This window comes from Vicia villosa, linkage group LG7 (genome assembly GCF_029867415.1).
Source record: "Vicia villosa cultivar HV-30 ecotype Madison, WI linkage group LG7, Vvil1.0, whole genome shotgun sequence".
NCBI classification, from domain to species: domain Eukaryota; kingdom Viridiplantae; phylum Streptophyta; class Magnoliopsida; order Fabales; family Fabaceae; genus Vicia; species Vicia villosa.
Window position 1 is genome coordinate 93,772,283 of NC_081186.1, and position 23,989 is coordinate 93,796,271.

General features: G+C 31.8%; 3 protein-coding genes across 4 annotated transcripts; all 3 read right to left on the reverse strand.

Annotated features, from left to right (window-relative positions):
* Window positions 1-102: 102 nt before the first annotated feature.
* LOC131619727 (uncharacterized) lies at window positions 103-891 on the reverse strand. The gene is made up of 2 exons (XM_058890793.1): window positions 492-891; window positions 103-395 (listed from the first exon to the last, which is right to left on the reverse strand). Exons 1-2 carry the CDS (start codon window positions 889-891, stop codon window positions 103-105), a joined length of 693 nt encoding a protein of 230 aa, XP_058746776.1.
* Window positions 892-4,089: 3,198 nt separating this feature from the next.
* Window positions 4,090-4,734, reverse strand: LOC131619728 (AT-hook motif nuclear-localized protein 17-like). Its single transcript, XM_058890794.1, has one exon. It carries the CDS (start codon window positions 4,732-4,734, stop codon window positions 4,090-4,092), a length of 645 nt encoding a protein of 214 aa, XP_058746777.1.
* A 9,786-nt stretch (window positions 4,735-14,520) lies between these two features.
* On the reverse strand, window positions 14,521-21,087 carry LOC131615909 (nonsense-mediated mRNA decay factor SMG7-like). 2 transcript variants are annotated; one of them, XM_058887094.1, is made up of 8 exons: window positions 20,857-21,087; window positions 20,299-20,403; window positions 18,938-19,540; window positions 18,722-18,844; window positions 17,652-17,884; window positions 15,630-17,554; window positions 15,438-15,532; window positions 14,521-15,137 (listed from the first exon to the last, which is right to left on the reverse strand). In XM_058887094.1, exons 2-6 carry the CDS (start codon window positions 20,365-20,367, stop codon window positions 15,652-15,654), a joined length of 2,931 nt encoding a protein of 976 aa, XP_058743077.1. In that variant the 5' UTR covers window positions 20,368-20,403; window positions 20,857-21,087; the 3' UTR covers window positions 14,521-15,137; window positions 15,438-15,532; window positions 15,630-15,651. The 2 variants fall into 2 exon arrangements, with proteins under 2 accessions (XP_058743077.1, XP_058743076.1); XM_058887093.1 differs by having other exon boundaries at window positions 15,438-15,542; window positions 20,857-21,086.
* Window positions 21,088-23,989: the final 2,902 nt, after the last annotated feature.

The window sequence follows — 23,989 nt, forward strand, 5'->3', positions numbered from 1 at the left end:
TTTTTTTTGTGAGAAAGGAGGGCTAAAGGCCCGAAAAAAAAAGAAACTACAAAATAACAGATCGGGGATTGGAGACCCCGATGGCATTTCTTGTTATCACGTCTACCAACTCAGTTGGGCAAACCGTATAAAATTGGCTTCCATATCATGAGACAAACTTAAATTAGCCATAATATCAGCGCTCTTGTTGGCTTCACGGAAAACATGTGAAAGGGTGATGTTTTCCAACTCAGCGAAGTATTTTCTAATTTGATTGTAGATTCCATTCTCGTCCTTGTTCTTAAACGACTTTACAGCTATGGCATCAACAATGTACTTATTATCTGACTGAATACTTATCCTTGTGTATCCCTTCATTCGAGCAAATTTGATTCCTTCGAGAATTCCCCACAATTCTGCAGTAAGGGCGCTACAGACGCCAATATTCTTTGAGAAACCTCCAAGTCATGTGCCGCGATAGTCCCTGAGTAATCCCCCACGCCCTGCTTTACCAGTAGCCTTAGACACTCCATCTATATTAAGAGTAACATAGCCTTCCTGAGCCGGAGACCAATTGACATGAATCAGATTTCTCATCTTGGTATCATGTATTCTTTGAGTAGACAAACTCAGTTTGTACTCCTTATGTCGTCTCCTAATGTCTTCAATCAGATTGGTTTGCATAATAAAAGTATCATCATGGATCCTTTTGTTGCGCCAAAACCAAAGTGTATGACAAGTCGTTGCCCATAGTGGGCTCCAATCCTCTGTTGCTCTCCTGCTAAGGTTGGCATTTAGATTCATGTGCATCCATTCCTCCAGACCTGCAAGGAAAAAGTTAGTATAAAAATTCTCACGCAAAAGCGAGAGCCAAACAGCTTTTGCTTGTATATCCAACACAATTGTAGGCATAAAATTAAGTTCAAATACCTTATAATTAAAGTAGAAGAGATTTCTTACCATTTAATTCAAATATAGGCATTAAAGTAATCTTATGTTTCAATAAGATATCTAACTTAGATATGCATACTATTTAGATTGCATAATTGTTTATTGCAAATGAAATATTAACAGTAATTAAGTTAAGCACATGAATTTTTATTATTGCTAGTACATTCAAAATGAATTAAAAGAACAATTAATTGATGATTCCAAAATATATCTGAGGCCATGTTAGAAATTAAATACGTACACATTTATTTATTACTTATTAATGTGAGTTTCAAATTTATTTCTTAATCAACTACTCCCTCCGTTTTTTATTATAAGTCGTTTTGGAAAAAAAAATTGTATTTAAATATAAGTCGCTTTACAATTCCAATGAATAGTTAATGCTACTTTTTCTATTATATCCTTAAATATTTATTATTCTCTCTCCTTTCGATTATATAAATTTATCTTCCACATGTCAATAATGAAGGATAATTTTGTAAAAACCTTCATAATCTCTCATGTTCATACAACAATTATTATTTTTCTTAATCTGTGTGAAAAGTCTAAAACGACTTATAATAAAAAACGGAGGGAGTATATTGGAATATATTTTAGATTCTAAAATGTATTCTCCATATCAATCCTTTTAATTATTGTTCTTTTAGATAAGCAAGCTAGCTACTATTTATTATGATACTCTTAAATTTTTTGCATAAAAAATTAATAATATATTTAATTTATTAGTTATATAGTCAAATATTCAATTCTACTACTTTGAAATAATTACAATAATATATATATATATATATATATATATATATATATATATATATATATATATATATATATATATAAGTCTAGAAATTTACTCCAAATTTTGTTTTCTAATATTAATTTAATCAACGGTTTTAATTAATTACGTACTCAATAGAATCTATATCTTACTTCATTTTATTTTCGCGGGATTGACCTCCTTGAGTAGATCGTACAAAGAATTTTCTTTCTTTTATTATTTTTAGATAAAAAAGGTTTTTCTAGATTTTTATTTCTAATGTTTAACATAAATTTTAAATTAATTATATCATATTACATTGTAAATCACAATAATCTTTCAAAAAAGAATTTTTTTTATTTTTATTTATAAGTGTAACTCAAGGTTCCAAATTAATTTTTTTTAATCATAATCGTAATTTTTTTTTTACACATCCTCTTGCATTCCGGAAATTAATTTAAGTCTATTAAAATTGTAATTTTATTTAATCCATAGTTTGCAATTTAACTTCAGTGACAATAATATTTAATTAAATCAAACAAAATTTTGGTTCAACATTTTTTGGTAACAGCTTTCATTTTTAACTACCTACATTTTTTCTGGTTTTTAATTTTATATTTTATTGTGAATGCTTTTTATTTTTAAATCATAATTTTTTTAACTATTTTTTTGTAGAATTAAAATTTTGTCTGATTTAACTAAATATTATTGTTTCTGAAGTTAAATTTTAAACTACAAATTGAATAAAATTACAATTTTAATAGATTTAAATTTAATTTTCAAGAAATCAAGAGGATGTGTAAAAAATGAAATTACAATTGTGATAAAAAATATAATATATAATTTATAATGAAACCTTTTGTACACTTATAAATAAAAATCTAAAAAACATTTTTTGGAAGAAAATTGTGATTCACAATGTAATATAATATATTTAATATAAAGATTGTGTTAAACATTAGAAATAAAAATCTAGAAAGTTATTTTTATATAAAAGTTATATAAAGATTGGTATGATCTATTTAAGAAAATGAATTTAGTGAAAATAAAATAAAATAAGATATCAATCCTCTTGAATTCATATTTACTTAGAACAATTAAAAGATAAGGTATGATTTAAATATATCCCCTTTCATATATATATATATATATATATATATATATATATATATATATATATATATATATATATATATATATATATATATATATATATATATATATATATATATATATATATATATATATATATATATATATATATAGGACGGGTTGAAAATATTTAATAAGTGGGATTTGCATAATTTATTAAAAGTATTTAAAAAAATTATACTTTTATTTTTTATAATACTTTTAAAATTAAGAATATTAGTAAAATAATTGTAATAATAAATTTGTCAAAAATAAATTATTTTTGTATCGTTCATATAGTTATTAATATCATAAGAGATAAAACCATATTAATATTTATCAACGATAAATTAACAATATTTTTTCAAAATATCATTAACTTTTATAGAATTTTTTAAAAAAAATTAATTAAGTAATAAATAAAAACTAAAAAAAAGGGTTTTATATTTAAATAGACAGAATACATATAATGCATAAACTAAAAAATAATAAAAATATATTAAATTTAATTAAAAATTGAAATTTAATATGTAATTTATATATATATATATATATATATATATATATATATATATATATATATATATATATATATATATATAATGAGAACTTTGATTATTATGAGAATTGAGAACTTTTAATAATAACCATACGATTTAAAATCAATGCCTGAGATTTCAGTCAAATTTTAAGAGTCAATAATTAATAGATAGATTATGGTTTAAATACATATCACATAAATATAAATCTGAACATTGATTTTAAATTATATATATATATATATATATATATATATATATATATTCAATTTTTGACATTAATCTCATTTAGTCATCAATCTCGAACTAATAAGTTTTTTATTATTTATATATGAAATTAAAAATATATATTAAAAATAATAAAAATTTAATTATTTAAAATGACAATATTGTGATTGAAATAAAAAATCACATTTAGTCATCAATCTCTAAATATAAGGCTTTATACTCATCACTAAAAACTCCTCACTACTGTAAAATATAAATCTCAATTCTCCACCAACTAAGAAAATGGAGTTGGAAACTTCAACCAAGGTTTATAACTTTGACAACACAATCAATCGAAGCATAGATTAGCAAATAGAAAAATTAACACACATGCAATGTAATACATCAATCTAAGACATAAGAATAAGAAACTAAACTCATTTTATTGAATATTGAAAAGAAACAAAACAAAAAACAACATATAGAAGCATGAGATTTTCTAGCTAGCTAAAATGACTAGTAGAATTGTTAGCCTAATGTTGCATTGATGCCCAACCTATCAAATGTAGGATTCTTAACAAGAGCGGCAGAAATCAAAACAGCCCCAGCAGCTATAACCCTCCCACCAACAACTCCACCAAACACTTTTCCTTGATTGCCACAAAGGAAAATCGAGAAATGAGAATTCGGTGAATTCGGGCTCGTGAACTGTGGACGAAAGCGATCAGTGTTGGCACTGGCAAAAGTTCCATAGAAAGATGTCATACGAAACACTCCTTCGAGGGGGATACCCGAAGCACGGGTTACTGGGTGGAGAAAACTGACCTCCGAGACAAGACCAGAACCACTCAACACAATGATTCGAGCTTGACGAGACAAAGCCAACTTGATGAGAGGCTCTACGATGTCTCTTCCAGGAGGGATCTCGATGAGAATCGATTCCATGAGAGTTTCATTATTCTCCTTAATAATAACCGGTGGTTTTGGCCTATTCTTTGAGCCCTTAGGTCTACCCCTCGGTTTTTTGATAGGATTCTCTCTTAAATTTTGAGAGAGGATCCCACCATTGTTGGTGGTGGTGATGGTGGTGGTGTTTGAGGCTATGAACCCTCTCTTAGTTCCCAATGTGATAGAGGAATTTTGGGTGAGAGAGAACGGTGGGCGTCTATCCATTATTTACGATATTTTATTGTGAAGAAGAAATTAATAATGTCACAGTATTTATAAGTGGTCTTATATGTATTTGACGTGGATCCTATGCATTCTTTGCATTCTTTTAATTTTAAAAATGAATTAGAATTTTTTTCTAGATAAATTCATGCATATATAAATTAATTATTTAAAAAAGTTAAAATACTGAGAAGTTTTTTAGTACACCCTTGGTTTTTGAAATTTTTAATTGAATTAGAATTTTTCTTCTAGATAAATTCATGCATATATAAATTAATTATTTAAAAAAGATAAAATATTGAGAAGTTCTTTTAGTGTTTTTTGAAAATTTTAATTGAAATATAATTTTTCTTCTAGATAAATTTTGGCATATACAAAGTAGTAGTTTAAAAAGAATAAAATATTTGAGTTTTTTTTTTTAATTTGCCCCATTCTTTTGGGATTTTAAATTCGATTATAATTTTTTTTTAGATAAATTGTTCCAAATACAAAGTAATCGTTTAAAATATTTGAGAGAATCTCTTGTTTTTTGTTAGATTTTAAATTGGATCGTAATTTTCCTTTTACATAAATTATCGCATATACAAACTAGTAGTTTGAAAAGGATAAAATATTTGAGCTTTAGAATTCACTTTTATATAATCAAATCTATCAAAATATACTATTGAAAAATATTCTTCCAATTTCAGAACAAGAGAAATGGAGACTCCAAATTATGTTCTTTTTGTGTAACTATTGTGCCATTTTTGTTTTTAAATTTTGACTTTGGTAAAAAAAAAATTCGAGCACCCCTAAAACATAATTCGGACTTAGAATAGAAACTATTTAATTTTTATTTTACTATTTTATGTTATAACCTCTAATTATTAATAATCAAGTTTAAAATGAATAATTTGATCAAAAAGTTATAGGTCTTTCAATTATGAAATTTTGTCTTTGTTATAGCTTAGTTGTTTGATTATGAGTATATTTTATTTGAAATTTGAGTTTAAATTTTGGTCATCATATTTTCCCTGCTACAAATGTTTATTAGAGTTAGGGTTGATCATTAGACTAATAGCAAAATAAAATATAAACAATAAATAAAATTTATTTAAATTTAAAAATAGATAATAGAGTGTATTGAAAAATGTATTCACGAGTAGGGATGATCGCGGTGTGGTTTGGGCGGTTTTGACGAAAAAAATCATCCGAACCGCAAGAGAAAAAATCGTGCGGTTTAGTTTGGTTCGGTTGGCTTTAAAAAAAAATCCGAACCAAACCAAACCAAACTAATGCGGTTTGGTTCGGTTCGGTTGGTTCGGTTTTTTACAAATATTTTATTTAACCATACATACACATATAGATGACAACATAATTTTGTATTTAAACATTCATACACTCAAATAACAACAAAACTCGTCATATTTTGACAACAATTTTCCATTTAATATGTAAAAATTAAATTAGACAAAAGTGAAATATTAAACATAAAATAATAGCATAAACAATATAAAATTATTATAATGAAACAAAAAAATAGAAGAGACGAGAGATTAGTGAAGGTAAAAAAGAAAAAAAGTGTTGAAAGATTAGAGAAGAAGATGTGTGATAAAAACGAAACTGCAATACAGAACATTTACATAAAAATGAGAATGTGAAAAAGAAAGAATATATGAGAGTAGAGATTATAGAAGAAGAAAAAGGAAGATGTATGTGGCAAAGAAGGTGCGATAATGTTATTAGAGATTTTAGAAGATCCAGACTGAAATTATATGTGTGAGGATAAGAAAATTGTTGGTAATCATAAGGATAAGGTATAATAAGCTTAAGTTTGGATTGGATGTGAGTTAAGTAAAATTTAGATTGTAACATAATGCGGTTTGATTCGGTTTGGTTCGGTTTACAAAATACAAACTGCAAACCGAACCAAACCGTGCGGTTTTGTTAAAAGATTACTCAAACTAATCCGAACCAAATGCGGTTTTTTGCGGTGTCGATTTAGTTTGGTTTAGTTTGCGGTTTTCTATTGGGTTGGTTTGGTTTTGAACACCCCTATTCACGAGAAAAAAAGTCCTCATAAATTATTGAGAAGTGTTATGCTTACACCCAATTTTTTACACCTATACTTACGGCATATAAAATACTACAACTACAATACAACTATATGTGTTTAATTGTATTGAAGAAAGTGAAAAAAAATAATTAAAGCAAGTAAACAAACCAAACCATACCAAAATACAGTGTAGTTGTCAAACTTGATGGAAAAATATCATTCTGTAAACTATTTACCACCACCGTTTTTCCAATGATTCAATTTCTTAAAAAAATTGAAAAATACATTTTCCCAAAACATAATATTCTTAAAAAAAGAATGATATTTTCTTGTAGTGATTGCCAACTCACATAAAATATTACTTAATATAGATTTTATTTAAATAATTATTAAATAAAGTGATTTTATTATAAATTTAAAAATATATATTAAATAAAATTCATTACAATAATATTATGAATAATATATGATCTTAAAAAAACCCAAAAATTAATATTTAACAAAGCATATATATATATATATATATATATATATATATATATATATATATATATATATATATATCCACATCTTGACCATTAATTTTTTTTAATTTAATGATTAAAAATAATAAATAATTAAATATGGAGAGAGAAAACTATTACTTATTATTTTGAACCATTAGATTAAAAAAACATTAATGGTCAAGATGTGGAGTAAGGTATAACAACTTACTCTTGGAGTTATATTAGTATAATCTTTATCCTCTTGTATGAGATATTCATGCATTTTAAAATCATAGTAGTTAATTATTGATTTATTGTTTAATCCCTAACAACAATATTTATTTTTATTTATTTATTAATATATATATATATATATATATATATTGATATTTATTAATTAATAATTTGTATTTAAAAAATAATAGTATAATTTAATTTTAATTTGTATAGATCTGATATCTTCTATTTGCAAATGCAGAAACTAACCACAAATTAAGGAAGACAACAACAATAATTTTAATACTAGTGCATGCATATTACTGAGTTTGAATTCAAGACCTTGATAATATAATCTTAATCTTGTAACTACCATATATCCTATTAAAATGTATATTTGAAAACATTTTATTTAGGAATAGAATCTTGTATATGGCCGGCCTTAATCCTCTCCTATGAGATATTCATTTTAAATCATAGTTAGGCATGATAATGCGGTGGATACGGTTTTTATCTTTCTCATCTTTAAACTTAAATCCTCAAACATTTTTTATTTTCCGCTCTTGTTTTAGGTGGTGATGAAGAATTAAAATTCAAATTTGTCTTAAACAAGTTTAGGTTAGATTCGAGTATTTCTTCAATGCCACCCCTAAAGTTAAATTAATTTTTTAGTAAAATTAGTTCACTTTCCCTACATCAAATTAAATAGCAAATACTAAAACAAAACTATTTTAAAATTCTATACATACAATTTAAATATTGTAAATAATAAAATACAAATCAAAATATCAAAGCATTGATAATATATCTAATATTTATAAATTATCAAAATTAAATAATAAATACATAATGAAAAAGTGAGTGAATTCGGTGAATACTATTATCTTCTTTACCTGACCTGTCCACATATTTTATAATTAAAAAAAATAAATAATCATAGTGGTTATCTTGTATATATATATATATATATATATATATATATATATATATATATATATATATATATATATATATATATATCAAGTGAGAGCATTTTTAAATGAGAGGAAGAAATATCAACCATTGGATTCATCAAGAGAGAGAATGTTAACACATTAATGAGGCTATTAATTTCTCTCTCTTGATGAATCCAAGGGTTGATATTTCTTCCTCTCATCTCTCATTTAAAAATTGTTCTCACTTGATATGCTCCCTATATATATGGGATAAGATCAAATGACACTGAGGTGTCAAACTTTAATTTGACACCAAATCTTAACCGTTAAAAGAATTGATGCAACGGTCATATTAAATTAAATTAAAAAATAAAAATATATGTGTAGCCTATTTTTTTCCCTAAATAATAGGCTATTTATATGATCGTTGGATCAACTCTTTTAATGATTGAGACTTAGTGTCAAATTAAAATTGTACTTAATACTGATTGGATTTGTTCCAGACCATCCACAAGGCATGGAAAATAAGGGCCTAATGGTGAAGCGGCGAGTTATTGAATATGGAATTGGTAGACCTTTTCTCTCCACGGAGCAGGCAATCCTTCAAATGAATATCATGCTTACTGTCCAAATTAATCCAACAGCTCACCACATCCCATGTTGTTTCACACGCATTTACCAACCATTTCTCCTGTTTAAAAAGGAAAATGGGTCATTTCACAAGTATTCAAATTATTTTTCATTCAAAGCCCATTTTTCAATCTCATACTGACTTGAGCATTATAGTGCTAACCTTGCAGGTCAGCCCCCTCTCTTCCGCATTGGAAGCTCTAAAGCACCGCAACAAACTCTAAATTCATACTTTTTGATCAACTTTAGTTACAGCACAGAACATTAACGCCGTCTGTACGAATCGAATCATGATTCCTACGATTTTCCACTATCAAACTTCTCTTAATCCAATCGAATATCTTTCGGTATAAATACGAATCTCCATTTCCTAGTTATTTTTGTCAAACTCAAACTCTCTTCCTTCAAATACTCAATCAGATATGTTGACCATGGAGGCTTCCAAAGCTACTCGCCTCAACGTCCAACGTTAAGTCGATGTTACTGCAGATACTACCAAGAATCCTCCATATCCTCTACCTTAAGATCGTGTCCAATCAAGGACAAATCACAGAGTCTTTCAACCTCCTCTATTCCTCGGATCTGCACCACAGTTTCATCAAGGCGGACCTTCACTCAGACCTACACCACTATTTATATTTACCGAGCAAGAAATTCTTTCCAACTTTAAACTCCTGTAGGCTAACCTTGGCGCGCAAGGAGCCAACGACATGTGAAATATTGTTTACCACATGGTGCACAAGTAGAACTCTCAATCCATATCGGAGAGAATATTCTGGATTGAATAAATCTTACACAATGTCAATCTAAAGAACATCGTCGTCTAAGAGGTGGGTTCACATAAGAACCATACTGACATCACTGAGGTCAGAAAAGAATGGAAGAAGTCCAAAAGTCGTCAAGCCATCGACGACACGGGCATTACACTACTACGAAAAAAAACCCTTCGGTAACATAATATTACCACGGCCATTTATCCACAGTAGTCATATCTCATTTTTTACGTGCATGTTTTTTTAATTTTATTAAGAAACTTTTCATCACGGTTCCTTTAAATAATCGTTGCCATATAATTTAGGTGACAAACTTCGAATTCCAGCATCAACATTTTTCCATTTTTTCAGTAAAAATAAGCGCACTTTCCTTAACATTTTTTTATTTAAAAATTGAAAGTATAACAACTACGATAGTTTCAACAAACCATGGTTATATGTTCCATATTTCACTATGGTTGAATCATGCAACCCTTGTGAAATTGTTTCCCACAAAATTATAACATAATAGGTACTTTATTCTTTTCATAACACACAGGGGTGCCCTAGCGAACGAGACGACAACGAATATCATTTCTGGAAGTGAAATCTTCACCATCTTCATTCATTTTAGGAAGTGAAGTCTTCACCATCCTCACTATCCTTTTCGAATATCATTTCTAGTACGTTAGCGAACGAGACGACAATGATAGTGAAATCTTCACCATCTCCATTTATTTTTAAAGGCGGAATCTTCACCATCCTATTCGAATATCATTTATGGTACGTTACCATACTCTTCTGAATGTTTAGTTTCTTCTCTAGATTTACTTGTTTCATTTTTTAAATGTATAAATGATGATTTTGTTTACGTGATATTTCATGAATTAATGGCTTTTGTTTATGGTATTCGAAATTGTCATGTGTATTGTTCATGTTTTATACAGGTTTTGTAAATATGCTTTAGGTTTTGGTGTTGGATATGCATATAATCATATTAGGATGTTGTATGTGTAGCATTATTGTGTCATTCACATTAGTCTTTTAATATGTTAAAATTCGTTATGGATTGTAGTAGGATGAAAGTTGATATATTAGGTCCGATATGAGAAAGGAGTTTATGAATTCCTTGAATTCATCGAAAAAATATTCCTGGAAATAATGGTGTCTTTTATTTTCCTTGTGTTGTTTACAGGAATATCAACAAACAGTCGGAAAAAAAATATTTTATTACCTATATTGTGATGGAATATGTCAAAATTATACAACATGGATGTGGCATGGAGAAGTGGATAATAATCGAAATAAGACGTCACAAATGGATGAAGATGATGAAGATATGGATGATTGACTAGAAGATATGATCCATGATATAGGAGAACTGTCTTATATGAAAGCACATATTTATGACAATTTATGTAGTGCCAAAGATGCGCCTTTATATAAGGAGTGCATCAGTTTTACATGATTGTCTGCGTTGTAAAAATTGTTTAATCTGAAGGCAAAAAATGGATGGTCGGATAAACATTTCACATAATTGCTTGATTTGTTGAAACAAATGCTACCAGAAGATAACAATTGTTTGGATCTTTGTTATGAGGTCAAGAAGATATTGTATCCAATGGGTTTGAAGTATGTCAAAATACATGCATTCCCTAATGATTTCATATTATACAGGAAAGAGTATGGAAATTTGGATCAATGTCCAAAATATGGTGATTCATGCTACAAGTTGAAGAACAACAATGGTAATGACAATGACAATGTTAGTAAGAAGCGTCCTCCTACTAAAGTGTTGTGGTACTTTCCAATAATTTCAAGGTTTAAGAGACTTTTTGCTAATGCAAATGATGCAAAGAATATAATATGGCATGCATATGAAAAAAATATGATGAAAACATTTGCCATGTAACTGATTATTTGCAATGGAAGAAAATTGATTCATTGTTTCTCAATTTTGGCATTAAGCCAAGAAACCTTCGGCTTGGGCTTGCCAAGGATGGAATGAACCTCTTTGGTAATATGAGGACTAACCATTCTCCTTGGCTTATTCTTCTCACAATTTACAACTTATCTCCTTGATTGAGCATGAAGCGCAAGTATATCATGTTAAGTATGATGATTTCTGGACTAAGAAAACCTGGAAACGACATAGATGCTTATCTAAGTCCATTAATTGAATATTTAAAACTTTTGTGGGATAAAGGTGTTGACCTTAATGATGCATATTCTGGTGAATAGTTTAAGATGTGTGAAATGTTATTTTGCACAATCAACGACTTTCCTAGATATGGAAATTTGGCTTGATACAGTGTCAAAGGACATAAAATGTGTCCTATATGTGAATCTGATACCTGTTTTCGCAAATTTGGGTTTGGAAAACAGGCTGTTTACCTTGGACATCAAAAAAAATTTTAAATCGAATCATCCTTATTGTAGATTGCGGAAGGCTTTTAATAGAGAGTAGGAGTACGGACATGCTTCTAAACTTTTAACTGGCGATGAAGTTTATCAACGACAAGAGCACCTTAATGTTGTCTTTGTAAAGAATAAAGATGGTCCCGTTTAGAGAAATATTCGGACAAAGAGATCAATTTTCTTTGAGCTTCCACATTGATTTCGTCTTGATGTAAGACATTATCTTGATTATATGCATGTGGAGAAAAATGTGTGTGATAGTTTGATAGCAACACTTTTAAACATTCCAGACAAGACTAAAGAGAGTAAGAGTTCTCGTTTATATATGATGGCGATGGGTACTAGACCACAGTTGACTCCGGAAGATAGAGGAAAAAAGATTTTATTTGCTTCCGGCATGTCACACTCTATCTAAAAAGGAAAAGGAAAATTTTTGCGAGTTTTTGCAAGGTATCAAAGTTTCCCAAGGTTACTCTTTGAACATCAAGAAACTTTTATCAGTGAAAGATCTCAAATTAATTGATTTAAAATGTCATGATTGTCATGTCTTAATGCAACAACTTCTACCAGTGACTATCTGTGGCGTCCTTCCAAAATATGTAAGAGTAACTATAATCAAATTTTGCTTGTTCTTTAATGCTATATGTAATAAAGTTCTTGATTTCAAAAAATTAAATTAATTAGAAGAATAGGCTGTAATAATATTGTGTCAATTGAAGATGTATTTTCCTCCATCGTTTTTTGACACTATGCTTCACTCTTGTTCATCCAGTCAGAGAAATTAAATTTTGTGGTCCAGTTTATTTAAGGTGGATGTATCTTATAAAGAGATACATGAAAATATTTAAAGAATATACGAAGAGTCGTCACAGTCCAAATTGTTGAAAGGTACATCACGGAGAAATTGTTGGATTTTGTTTAAACTATTTGACATAAATAGAGTATTTGAAAGTCTCGTCATGCTAACATATTTGATGGTACAGGTACTCATGGTTTATATATATATATATATATATATATATATATATATATATATATATATATATATATATATATATATATATATATATATATAATTTTAGTGTATTTGAACCTTACATAAAAAAACATAACAATTATAAAGGAAAAATATGCCTGAATGCACGACAATTGGTTGTTGACTCAGAATAAAGTAGTGAACTAAAATATCTAGAAAATCGTACAAAAGTTAATTCCTGAACGCTCTCATACATATAAAAACATAAAAACACTTAGTAAGTGAACCACCTTCCGTTTTGTCAAAAAATAATTTGAAAATTAACTTCTTGAAGCTCTTAATACACTAAAATATTTTGTAAGAGAGACACTCTCATACATATAAAAACACTTTGTAAGTGAACCACCTTCCGTTTTGTCAAAAAATAATTTGAAAATTAACTTCTTGAAGCTCTTAATACACTAAAATATTCTGTAAGAGAGACGCCCTTATTTATTAAAGTAGTGAGGTGTCTGAGAGACTTTTGGAAAAAAACACCAAGAACAAACATGAATTTGAGAAGACAATGTTGAACAAACATGAATTTGAGAAGACAATGTTTCTGCATCAAATGAAGTGGCACCAACAATACATGTTGGGTCACTCTACCAAATCTCAATTTATCTTAGTTGTCAAACATTTTACCTTAAATTAAACCAAAAAAATCATATCATAACCAAAAAAGTAAAACTCAATGGACAATGCAGACAAAAATCCAAAAGTTAACTTCTGTGGCAAAATCAAACAACCTATTGCATATAATGAAAATCTATAAGTTGACTTCCGTAATAGACAAAACTAGAAAAACACAGAAACTCCCAAAAGAAATTAGGCTAATTTGTGCTACCCAAAAATCACATTACATTCTATGTACTATAGCTCAAAATATCCAAATTTAAAAAAATAATAATCAACAGCTGAGATGACTTCGTTGCAAAAGAGATTAATCCGGTAACTAAGCCAATAGTAATGGTTCAGTGATACGAATTCTCCAACAAAAAATAGCATAGTCCATTTCATCAATCATCAACTGGTCCATGGTCCAAATACAAATGAATAGCACAAGTCCATCAGTAGATGAGATGCACGTAAAGACAAACATAATATGACAAGATAGCACATTATAGAAACATCTCCTGATATTTATACTTTGAAAAGTTTAGGTTGGTTATAAAAACCCAGGGAAAAGCCTTGGCAGTAGCAAAGAAAACTTAAATATTCACGTTTAATTTACTTGTGCAAATGAAATCAGACAGCTGGAGTAATATACCAACTTAAACAATCACAAACATAGCTGCATTGATTATTAAAAAAAGAAGATAAGAGACAACTAAATCTTATTATAGATAGATACATTGTATCAGAATGGAGTATATGAAGACATAATGGCAGCCAGCAATTCAACGGGCATTATTTATATATAAAGTTCAAGTAAATCCTGACTTGGGAATAAAATGGAAAAGTGAGCTTATATCACTCATCACACAAACAAAATATAAGAACCTTAATGAAATTGCAACCCTACACACGTGTAGTCAGGTACACTTACTGGAGCATGCCCGACAACACCATTAGCATATCTTAATATCCAAACTTCAGACAACCACTTTAACCCTATCAACCTCCCCAATTAGTCTGAAGCTTTGGGGAAGAAAAGGGCTAGCACAATGTACCATAGGCAGCTAATTGGTGGTAAATTTCTTACATTACAAATGCACCATTAGAACACTTCCAGAAAGTGGACAAACCGTAGGCATACCACCAATCACAGAAGATACACGCTCCACAAAAACTGGATAATCTTTTAATTATCACCTTCTACTATCCACGGCCAACCAGAAAAGGCATTTACTTACGAACTTTGAACTGTAAACATGCTTGCTTATCTTCCTTCCTTTGGTCTTTAGAGCTCAGTAAAAACTGCAGTAATCTCAAAAGAAGTCGCGGTCAACAATTCAGAGATCTAACAAAAGCAGTTGTGATTCATTGGACTTTCTAAAACAAGGCAATAACAGGCAGCGGTCAATCAGACACAGACAGTAATTTGAAATATCAGTGAAAGTATGTTTGACATCAAAGACAAGCAGCAGTCAATCAGACACACAAACAGTAATTTGAAAGTTCAGTGAAAGTGGGCATATTTGATGTCAAAGACTGTCTAAATTTCAAGCTCGTAAGTAACACAGATATCATTAGCATTAAGATTGATTTGGGATCTACCTTTTGGAGTAGCAAGTTCCTGCAATAAGTCTAGGCCAAATATACTCCAATAACATTCACTGACAAGGAGCTGGGTTGGAATATTTGTAAGCACCCTTCAAGAACCTCCAGTATGTAAATTGTGTTAGTAATTCAATAATTAAACACAAAATGTATCCAACAAACAGAAACAAATTCAGACTAGCAGCATACCATCAATATTCATAAACCGACATCACACGAAGTAACGACCTGTCCAGATTGACTGTCCTTGAAATTGCTCAGGCAGTGGAGTAAAGTGTTGATTTCCGTTTGTGATTGGTTGCTGTGGCTGATGATGGTGTGCATTTAAAGGCTCGGAAGTATGATACTCTTGCCAACCATTCTGTGTGACCCCCTGCAGTGCAGATGGAACTTGTTTTCCAGGAAAAGGAAAGCAAACTGCCCCACTCGAAATATTGTCATTTACTTGATGGGAATTTGATTGACTATAAGTAATAGGACCATTGGGGGCTGAACCTTTGGCTGATGCAGGCAACTGATATCCATCCAACCAACTGTAGTCATCCATAACAGGATTCACATTAATTGAATCTGAAACAGCGGGTTCCATATCAAGCCTAGGAGAAACATGAGTGAAACCAGGAGGAGGTCCACGGTGCCTAGAAGGACGGCTAACTGGAGATTTTTTCAAATCAGCTTGTGAAACTGGTAATGACTTCACAAAAGAGTTATCCGCAATTACTCCAGCAGATGCAATAGTATCAACTTTGGATGGTATTATCAAGTCTTCAGCTTTTGAGAGACCATAAAACGAATTAGTCCCAGTACTCAAATGTTGCTGGAAAGGAACAGAAAGTGAAGCGCGGTTGAAGACTGATACAGCTTCATGCAGTGGGAGCTCAGGTTTTATAACATGCCCATTCTCTGAGAACCCAAGACCATCAAAACTGTTGGCCAGAGAAACTCCCCCCTCTAGCCACCTTGAAGAATGCTGCTGAACTGGTTGCAAGCCTTGAGGCATCATAGAACTAACAGAAGCAGGTAAAAAAGTTTGAAGGCCCAGTTCATCAGGAGGGTTGAAAGCAGAATTAACGTTAAATTTAACATCCACTCCTGAAGCTACTGGGACCGGCTCTAAACCTTTGTGAGTAACCCCTGATGAGGCAACCAAAACATCAGCTCGCTTCTCTGCTACAATAGGTTTAAAAACAATAACCTCATCATCGTCGTCATCGTCATCCTCTCCTTCCAGATACTGGTGGTGGTCTGACTGAACAATCCCCAACTTTGGCTTGTCTGCTTCATTTTCTTTCACCAAGTCTTCTACAATAGGCTTGCCAGGAGCAAGAGCAAAATCATCTGAGATACTAGGCTCAACACCAATAATAAATTTATTTCCCTTTGAATCAAAATATATCCTTTGCTGATCAGTCCGAACAATGTTTGCTAAAGCCTTTCCTGCAGCAAAAATCCTTTTGACCCGGGCTTTTCTTTCTTTTTCTCTATCACTTCCAAACGAATGCTTCCTTGAAAAATCCAAGATTGTTTGAGCAGGGATAAGTGGAACAAACCCTCTAAGCTCAAAGTCCTCCCACAAAGCAAGACGGTTATCAGTTTCCCCTTCTTCATACCTACTCATGTTATTAAAGCAAGTCTCCTCTTCATCTCCAATAGACATAGGCCCAACTGAAAGAAGCTTGTTCAAGAAGGAAATACAATGATTCCAAAATTTTGATCTAACAGTTGATTGATTCTCATCCATATCATTGCCTGCAGCAAGATCGGGATAACATGCCAACCACTCAACAAAAACCAAAATGCCTGGTAGAAGAAAACTACAAGAAGGATCCTGCAGCTGCACACATCTCTCTATAACAATACTCATCAGTTCGAAAGCTGCAGTGAATGCATTCTGAAGTAGAACAGCCCGCTGTACAATTTCTGCATAAGTTTGACCTTCAGATTCCTTCTTCGCATTATGAACTGTAAAGATGATAATGGAAATAATTCTGACAATGGCAAGGCCATTCTCAAGAGCATCCTGGCCAAAATTCAGTTCTTCATCTTGACCGGAAGACAGAAGCTCGCGCAGACCAGTGCTAATAAGAGAGAGAACTTCAGTGAAGGTCTCAAGACTGTCATCATGAAATAGGAAATATAAGGAAAAAGTCAGAATGTATTCATCTTCTATAGAGTTATATGAAAAGGTGAGTGTACATCAAGAATATTAACCTTGTACGAGTGAACAGGATTCCATTTAGACGGACAAAGCGAGTGCAGAAGGATTTGTAAGTCTCCTGTATGTTGGATGCTCCTTCCTTTCTAGGATATGCTTCCACACCATTACCCCTAGTCACAAGTTTTGCATCTATCTTCCCTCTTCCTTTGCCATCTAGCTGTCCAGAAGATTCCTTGACTGCAACAGCTTTAACATCACCAGAGAGCTGAGAGTAACTTTGTCGATTCTATCATGGCATTAAGGTATAGGTATTAGAAAAATATACCCCTAACTCCAAAAAAAAATAATAGACCATATGTAACAGAAAACGAGCAGAAAGAGAAAAAGAAAAAAAAAACAGCACCATTCACTAAAGCAACAAAGAGGACTGAAATCAAGGGTAAATTAACTCCTCATCCCCCAACAAGAGCCATATACCAAATAAACAGAATTTTTACACGAGAAAATATGCTGCATTGCGGTTTTAAATAAATATAACTGCATGCTGGTAAGTAGAGAAACTGCTCATATAACAGTTACTGAAATCTGTTTTATCATACTCATGCTAAGTCTGCAAGGTATTTACAATAGCAACTAGGTAGTCAAGTATTTGCATAATCAGTTCCCTTCCTAATTATTGAGCTATAAGTGTATCCAGGTCTGCAATGCAAAATGAGTTGGTTCAATCCGTTATTTCAAGCAATAAAGATCACTCATATTTACTAAGCTACAAAATTTTGATTCCTATGTCACACTTTCTCACTACTGATTTAAATCACTAATAGTAATGTACACAGAAAGTCTACCATAGACATGTCTGCATAACTTGTGTTTATAATACTATATTAACTTTTGAATACTGGATTTACAGCTTACAATCTTCATCAATTAAACACTAGGAGTAGTAAAAACGTCGGACTTAGGCCGTCATTATTGTTAATCCACTAGTCAGTAAGCAGAAAAAAATATCAAAATTAAAAAACGAATAAATAGACAAAACAAGACATTGACATATCAAACAGTTGAGACTTCCAAATGTAAAAAAAAATTGGGTGTTTCAGAAACAACTTCAAAGTCGCACTACCTTCTCAAATGCAACTATTAAATTATCTCTAGCAGTTGTAAATGGACTATCCACAGCCAGACTCCGAAAATAACGATAAATAACTGCGAGCTCATCACCAGAATATGAAGCCAACAAAGCAAGCTGAAATTTATGGATTCATCAAAACAATATATCAAAATAGGAAATGTGAAAGAACCAAAAAAATCACAAAATATGCAAAAAAATGTCAAAAACCTGATGGTGGGGATTTCCACTTGAAGGCAAGATAGACGCAGCTTGTAAATAGTAACTAGAAGCTGCTGCAAACTCTCGCTTTTTTGAGTCACCTTCACCGTACAATCCTTTGTAGCGAGCAAGATCACCCAAGTATATCAAACAACGATGACAAGATATCAAACTTTTCTTCATCTCAGCAGATTTCTTTCCATCTTTCTCCATCACAATCAAATTCTCAGAGTCCTCAAAGTAACCCAGAGGAAGCCCATTCTTGGCTTTGATTTTCATGATAAGATCATGGTAAAACCCAGTTGCTTCTGAAAGGAATGTCTTCAACTGCTGCCTTATTTTAGTTATCCGCTCAGGTCGTACAGAACCTTTCCCACCCTGAGGTGATTTTGAGCTTGCAGAAGTAATAGCAGCATTGAAATGTGCCCTTAACTCTTCAATTCTCTTATAATGCAATACCCAGAGAGAATACTCAATATTGTGCTTCTCAGAAAAAGCATGATCCTCAAGAATTATTGCTTCAAAGTTCTCACGAAGCTGTGGCCAAATATTGGGATCTGACGGAACATGTGCCTGAGCTGATCTACGGCGTTTTTTCTCCAATTCAAGATTCTAAGTAAGAAAAAATTGATATTCCATTATAAACTCTTACAAAGTAATTAGAAAAGTAATCCACAGCATACAAAATCAAATAATAAAGTTAGCAGACAACAGAAAGTTAAAGGTTTTTACTTTGTAAGCAACTAATTTGATTTAACATTTAAGAAAACGCAAGTACATACCAACCAATGTGAAGCTCGCTATAAAAGGACAAATATATAAAAATTGACCAAATTTAGGCCCAAAATATGCAAAGGTTCCAGGCAACAACACGAGTGAAACTATAACACCAGTGTTGTCAAATATCTGCAATTGCGGCACTATGGCGGATACACAAATGGCGGTTTTTGGACTCGCCGCAATGGTAAATATTGGCTAATATAGCATGTTTTCCGCTATAATCAGCTATAACAGCACCACAAAGCGTCTGGTATGACGGGGTTTTGGCTCTCCACCATGTACCATCATCCGCCATGGACAACACTAGATAACATTAACAAGGTCTAGCACTAATTCCATAACCAATCATGAAGTTAATTTTCTTCCATAATAAAGGAAGAACTAAAACACCAATCCATTAAACTCATTCCTCTAAATCAATCTACAAAACATACACTGCATAGTACAACTTCCTATCTGCAGATGCCAGATACATTGTAGCAAATAAGGCATAAATGATAGATTCTCAATTATCAATATATAGACAAACAAGCCCTAATTTGGTGATCAAAATTACAAGATCAATGATTACTGAAATAAAAGAGCAATACCTTATCAAAAAGGCGCTGAGCACGCTCCCACGGTGAAGGAGCAGACATTTTATCAGTTTCTACTATCATCTTCCATCAATCAAACATTTATCAATTAAACTCAATCTACATAAAACCAACAAATTAATTAAAAAAATCAGTTAATTAAAAATAAAAAACAGGACTCAATCAATAAACTGATATAATAGCAATTATCATAACAACCTTATCGTTACACAAAACACATAGCAACAAAAAGTCCACCATAAGTCAACGCAACACACACGTGATTATCAAATTTCTAAATTAATAAACCCAATCGATTAATCAAAAACACAAAACCTAAACCAAATAACTCGAAAATTAAATCCAAAACAAAAAACATAAACCAAATAATTCGATTGCATGAAATAAAATTCCACTAATGAAGACGAAAATTCAAAGCGTGCATGATGAAAAAAAACAACAGATCCATGAAAATCAAACATCGAAAAAACGATATATGCGAAGGTAAAGCTCGAACCGAAAATCGATAAGAGAATAGCGATAAATTGGAAGGAAAAAAAGGGGAAAATTTACCTGTGTGAAAGGTATGGAGGATCGGGTGAAGATTGGGTGGAAGGTGTTGGTTTAGGATTTGGCTAGGGTTTGGTTGAGAGAGAGAATGGAGGAGAAAGAGGCGTGGAAGTGGTTGTTGTGATTTGAGGGTACAAAAGGATGTGATTTTTTTTTTCTTGTGTTTCATGCAGGCGGTGAATGTTGAACGACGCCGTTTTGTATATGTTTGGAAGATCAAAACTTTGAATTGATCTCTCTCTCTTCCTATCTTCTTGTTGTGCAAGTATCTAGATCATTTTTGTAGGTTTTTATTTTTTTTATTTTTGTTGAATTATTTTTATTTGTTTTGAAATTTTCTAAGATGTGCCTTAACTCAAAGAAAATAAAATGGTCATGGTATCAAAGGCTAAAATAAGAAAGGTTTTGAAGTACAAATATCAACGTAGACGTGTCACTTTGAGCTCTAAAAGAAGAAGCATTTAAATCATTAATTCGTAGGTCATGTTTAAACATTTGTTATAGTGTTTGTCAAATCTCTGAGTGAATCTGATATTTAAATATTCTATAAGGGTTTTTATTAAAATTGAAGAAAAATATCAAAGAAGCGGTTATTTTTCTACAGATTCAGGAAAAAAAGGATGATACATTCAGCTGATCATTTATGATGTCATATAGTGAAAAAGTTTAAATAAATTATGGAAAGAAGTTGTAAGTCACTCAAAAAATAAAGAACACGATATCATGCAAGATATGAAGGATTATGACAACGGAGAACATCGTCTTTATGATAATGGACTTGATATTCCTCTTTAAATTTAATGGTCACAAATCACGGCAACAAACCTGCAACCATTGTGTTTACACAAAATAGTGCATTAATTGTAATTAATTTGGATGTTTATAAATTCGGAAAAAAATTTATGGAAACAAAATCTCGATACCATTATTGGTTAACAGTTAAGAAAATTAAGTGTATAAGGACTCAAAAAGTGCAATTTTATTATAACGACAAATCTAAAATACAAGAAAATCAAAAAAATTAACAAAGATTTGAGGGGTCAAATGTAGGGGTGGCAAAACGGGTCGTCCGCCCGCCCCGCCTTATGCCCGCCAAAAAATGAGCGGGGCGGGCATGCCCGCCAAATAAAATGGACATAAAAGTCATGCCCGCCCCGCCAAGATGGCGGGTTGGCGGACGGCGGGCTTACCCGCCTATTTTTATTTATATTTTTTTAATAGATTAATAGGCTTTTTTTACCTTTTAATTAAACTTTTCACTTATTTTTTAAAGCAATCATTTATAAAAGCAACTTTTAAACAAATTTACTTAAAAAAATATTACATATATTTATAAATAAATGTATAAAATAAACCATCAATAATTGCAATTACTATAATTAATTAAAAAAAGAGTGAATTTTGGAGGAGGAGCGGGCTTTGGCGGGCGGCGGACTTTGGCGGGGCGGGTATGGCGGGCGGCGGGTTTTGGCGGGGCGGGCTTTAGCGAGCGGCGGGCCTAAAATCTCAACCCAACCCGCCATTTTCTGGCAGGTGCGCGGGCCAGCCCAACGGGCCACGGCCCGTTTTGCCACCCCTAGTCAAATGTCAATGTTTAAGGAAGAAAAAATCAAATCCAGACCAACAACAAGCAAACAGCAGCACTACAAAAGAAACAAGTCAAGTTGAATGTGTGACACGTGTTCAAATTGTTTGACATAAATAACGTGGCGATAAAATATTCAAAACATTGATCATTTCGGTAATATAATTGAAGAAACAAATTCACACAAGCTTCAACATAATAAGGATACCAAGATTGCCACACACGACACTTTAAAGAACATACATGTCTCTTTGAACTTGCTACAATGGTGGCACCAAAACAATTCATTATTGTAGCGGGTAAGGAATATGCTCGAATAAGTGAAAATAATAAGATGGATGAACAACACATATTGAAATTCAGAAGAATAATAGAAAAAAACAATGAGATAACCTATTTTTCTTTTTTAAATTTACAATTCTTAAATGACACGGGTTTTCATGTCCAATAAAAATCCAGAGAATTGGCTGAGACGAAAAGAAAAGTGACAGGGAGAGTGCTCGCAAACAAAAGGAAAATGAGACTATGGAAAACGATATGGATTTTATTAGTTCATCCAGAGAAGCGAAGTAGTGGGTTGTTTTGTTAAATACAAACACAAATTATTCTAGATGAATGGTTTTATCTAGAATTATAAAGGAGCAAGTGGTAATTTTCATTCTCTTATGTGATTTTATTACATATGTATCAATCTTTTTTTAGTGCTTTACTTGAACATATAGTTAGTTGTATTATTGTTAATAATTCTATTAACAAAACGTGTTTTGGATCGGTCATATCTTTCTCTTGGACCGACCACCTTGAGATAGGTCGTTTAGGCTAAAATTTATCAACCGAATACATTGTCATGTTTCTAGAATATTTTCCTTGTCATATGACTATCATGTACTTCGCTGTAGGAAATTTACGCCTCAGGCATATATAATGGTCCTCCGCATTCCATGCCAGAAAGTAAGGGTGGAAAAATGGGCTTCCCCCGCGGGGAAAGCCCGTTTTGCCCGCACTTTTTCGCGGGTCGGAGCAACGTTTTAGGCCCACTAACTTTAATGTGCCCGCCGCGCCCTGTTTTTTTTTTGCGGGCATGAGCTTTATCATACAATTTTAAGGTCTAAAAGGTCCGATGCCCATGGGCTTTACCCGCCCCGCCCTCACTTTTTGCGGGGCGGGGCAAGGTTTTAGACCCGCGCTCTCAAATATGCCCGCCCCGCTCTGTTTTTTCGCGGGCTTTTGCGGGACGGGCCTAAACGGGGCGGGCATGCACGTTTGCCACCCCTACCAAAAAGATAGCGACGTCGTTATTCCCCTCCCATATATATAAGGAATTGCATCATTTTAGGTGAAAATTTTCAAACACAATTTGAATACTCTCTACTGAATTGAGCATCAAAGTGTTAACGTTGCAAGTACCCCCTAACTTCGCCGCATCAGAAGCTCTACTTCACCGCGGCTTTTACAACTTTCTCTATTTTTGGTTCTAGAAAGGAATAATGGAGTCGTCTGCGGGAAATGAATTTTGATTCTTTTACAACTCTATACCTGTGCATTAAGTTT

Bases quoted from the DNA above. Each gene is read 5' to 3' on its own strand.
- LOC131619727 (XM_058890793.1), bottom strand. From the start codon at position 891: ATGCCTACAATTGTGTTGGATATACAAGCAAAAGCTGTTTGGCTCTCG. The intron at 396-491 runs GTAAAGCAGGGC...CCCTTACTGCAG, and splicing joins TGGAGTGTCTAAGGCTACTG to AATTGTGGGGAATTCTCGAA.
- LOC131615909 (XM_058887094.1), bottom strand. From the start codon at position 20,367: ATGATAGTAGAAACTGATAAAATGTCTGCTCCTTCACCGTGGGAGCGT. The intron at 18,845-18,937 runs GTTTTTGACATT...CATAAATTTCAG, and splicing joins GTGGAAATCCCCACCATCAG to CTTGCTTTGTTGGCTTCATA. The intron at 17,555-17,651 runs GTTAATATTCTT...TCATGATGACAG, and splicing joins ATCCTGTTCACTCGTACAAG to TCTTGAGACCTTCACTGAAG.
- LOC131619728 (XM_058890794.1), bottom strand. From the start codon at position 4,734: ATGGATAGACGCCCACCGTTCTCTCTCACCCAAAATTCCTCTATCACA.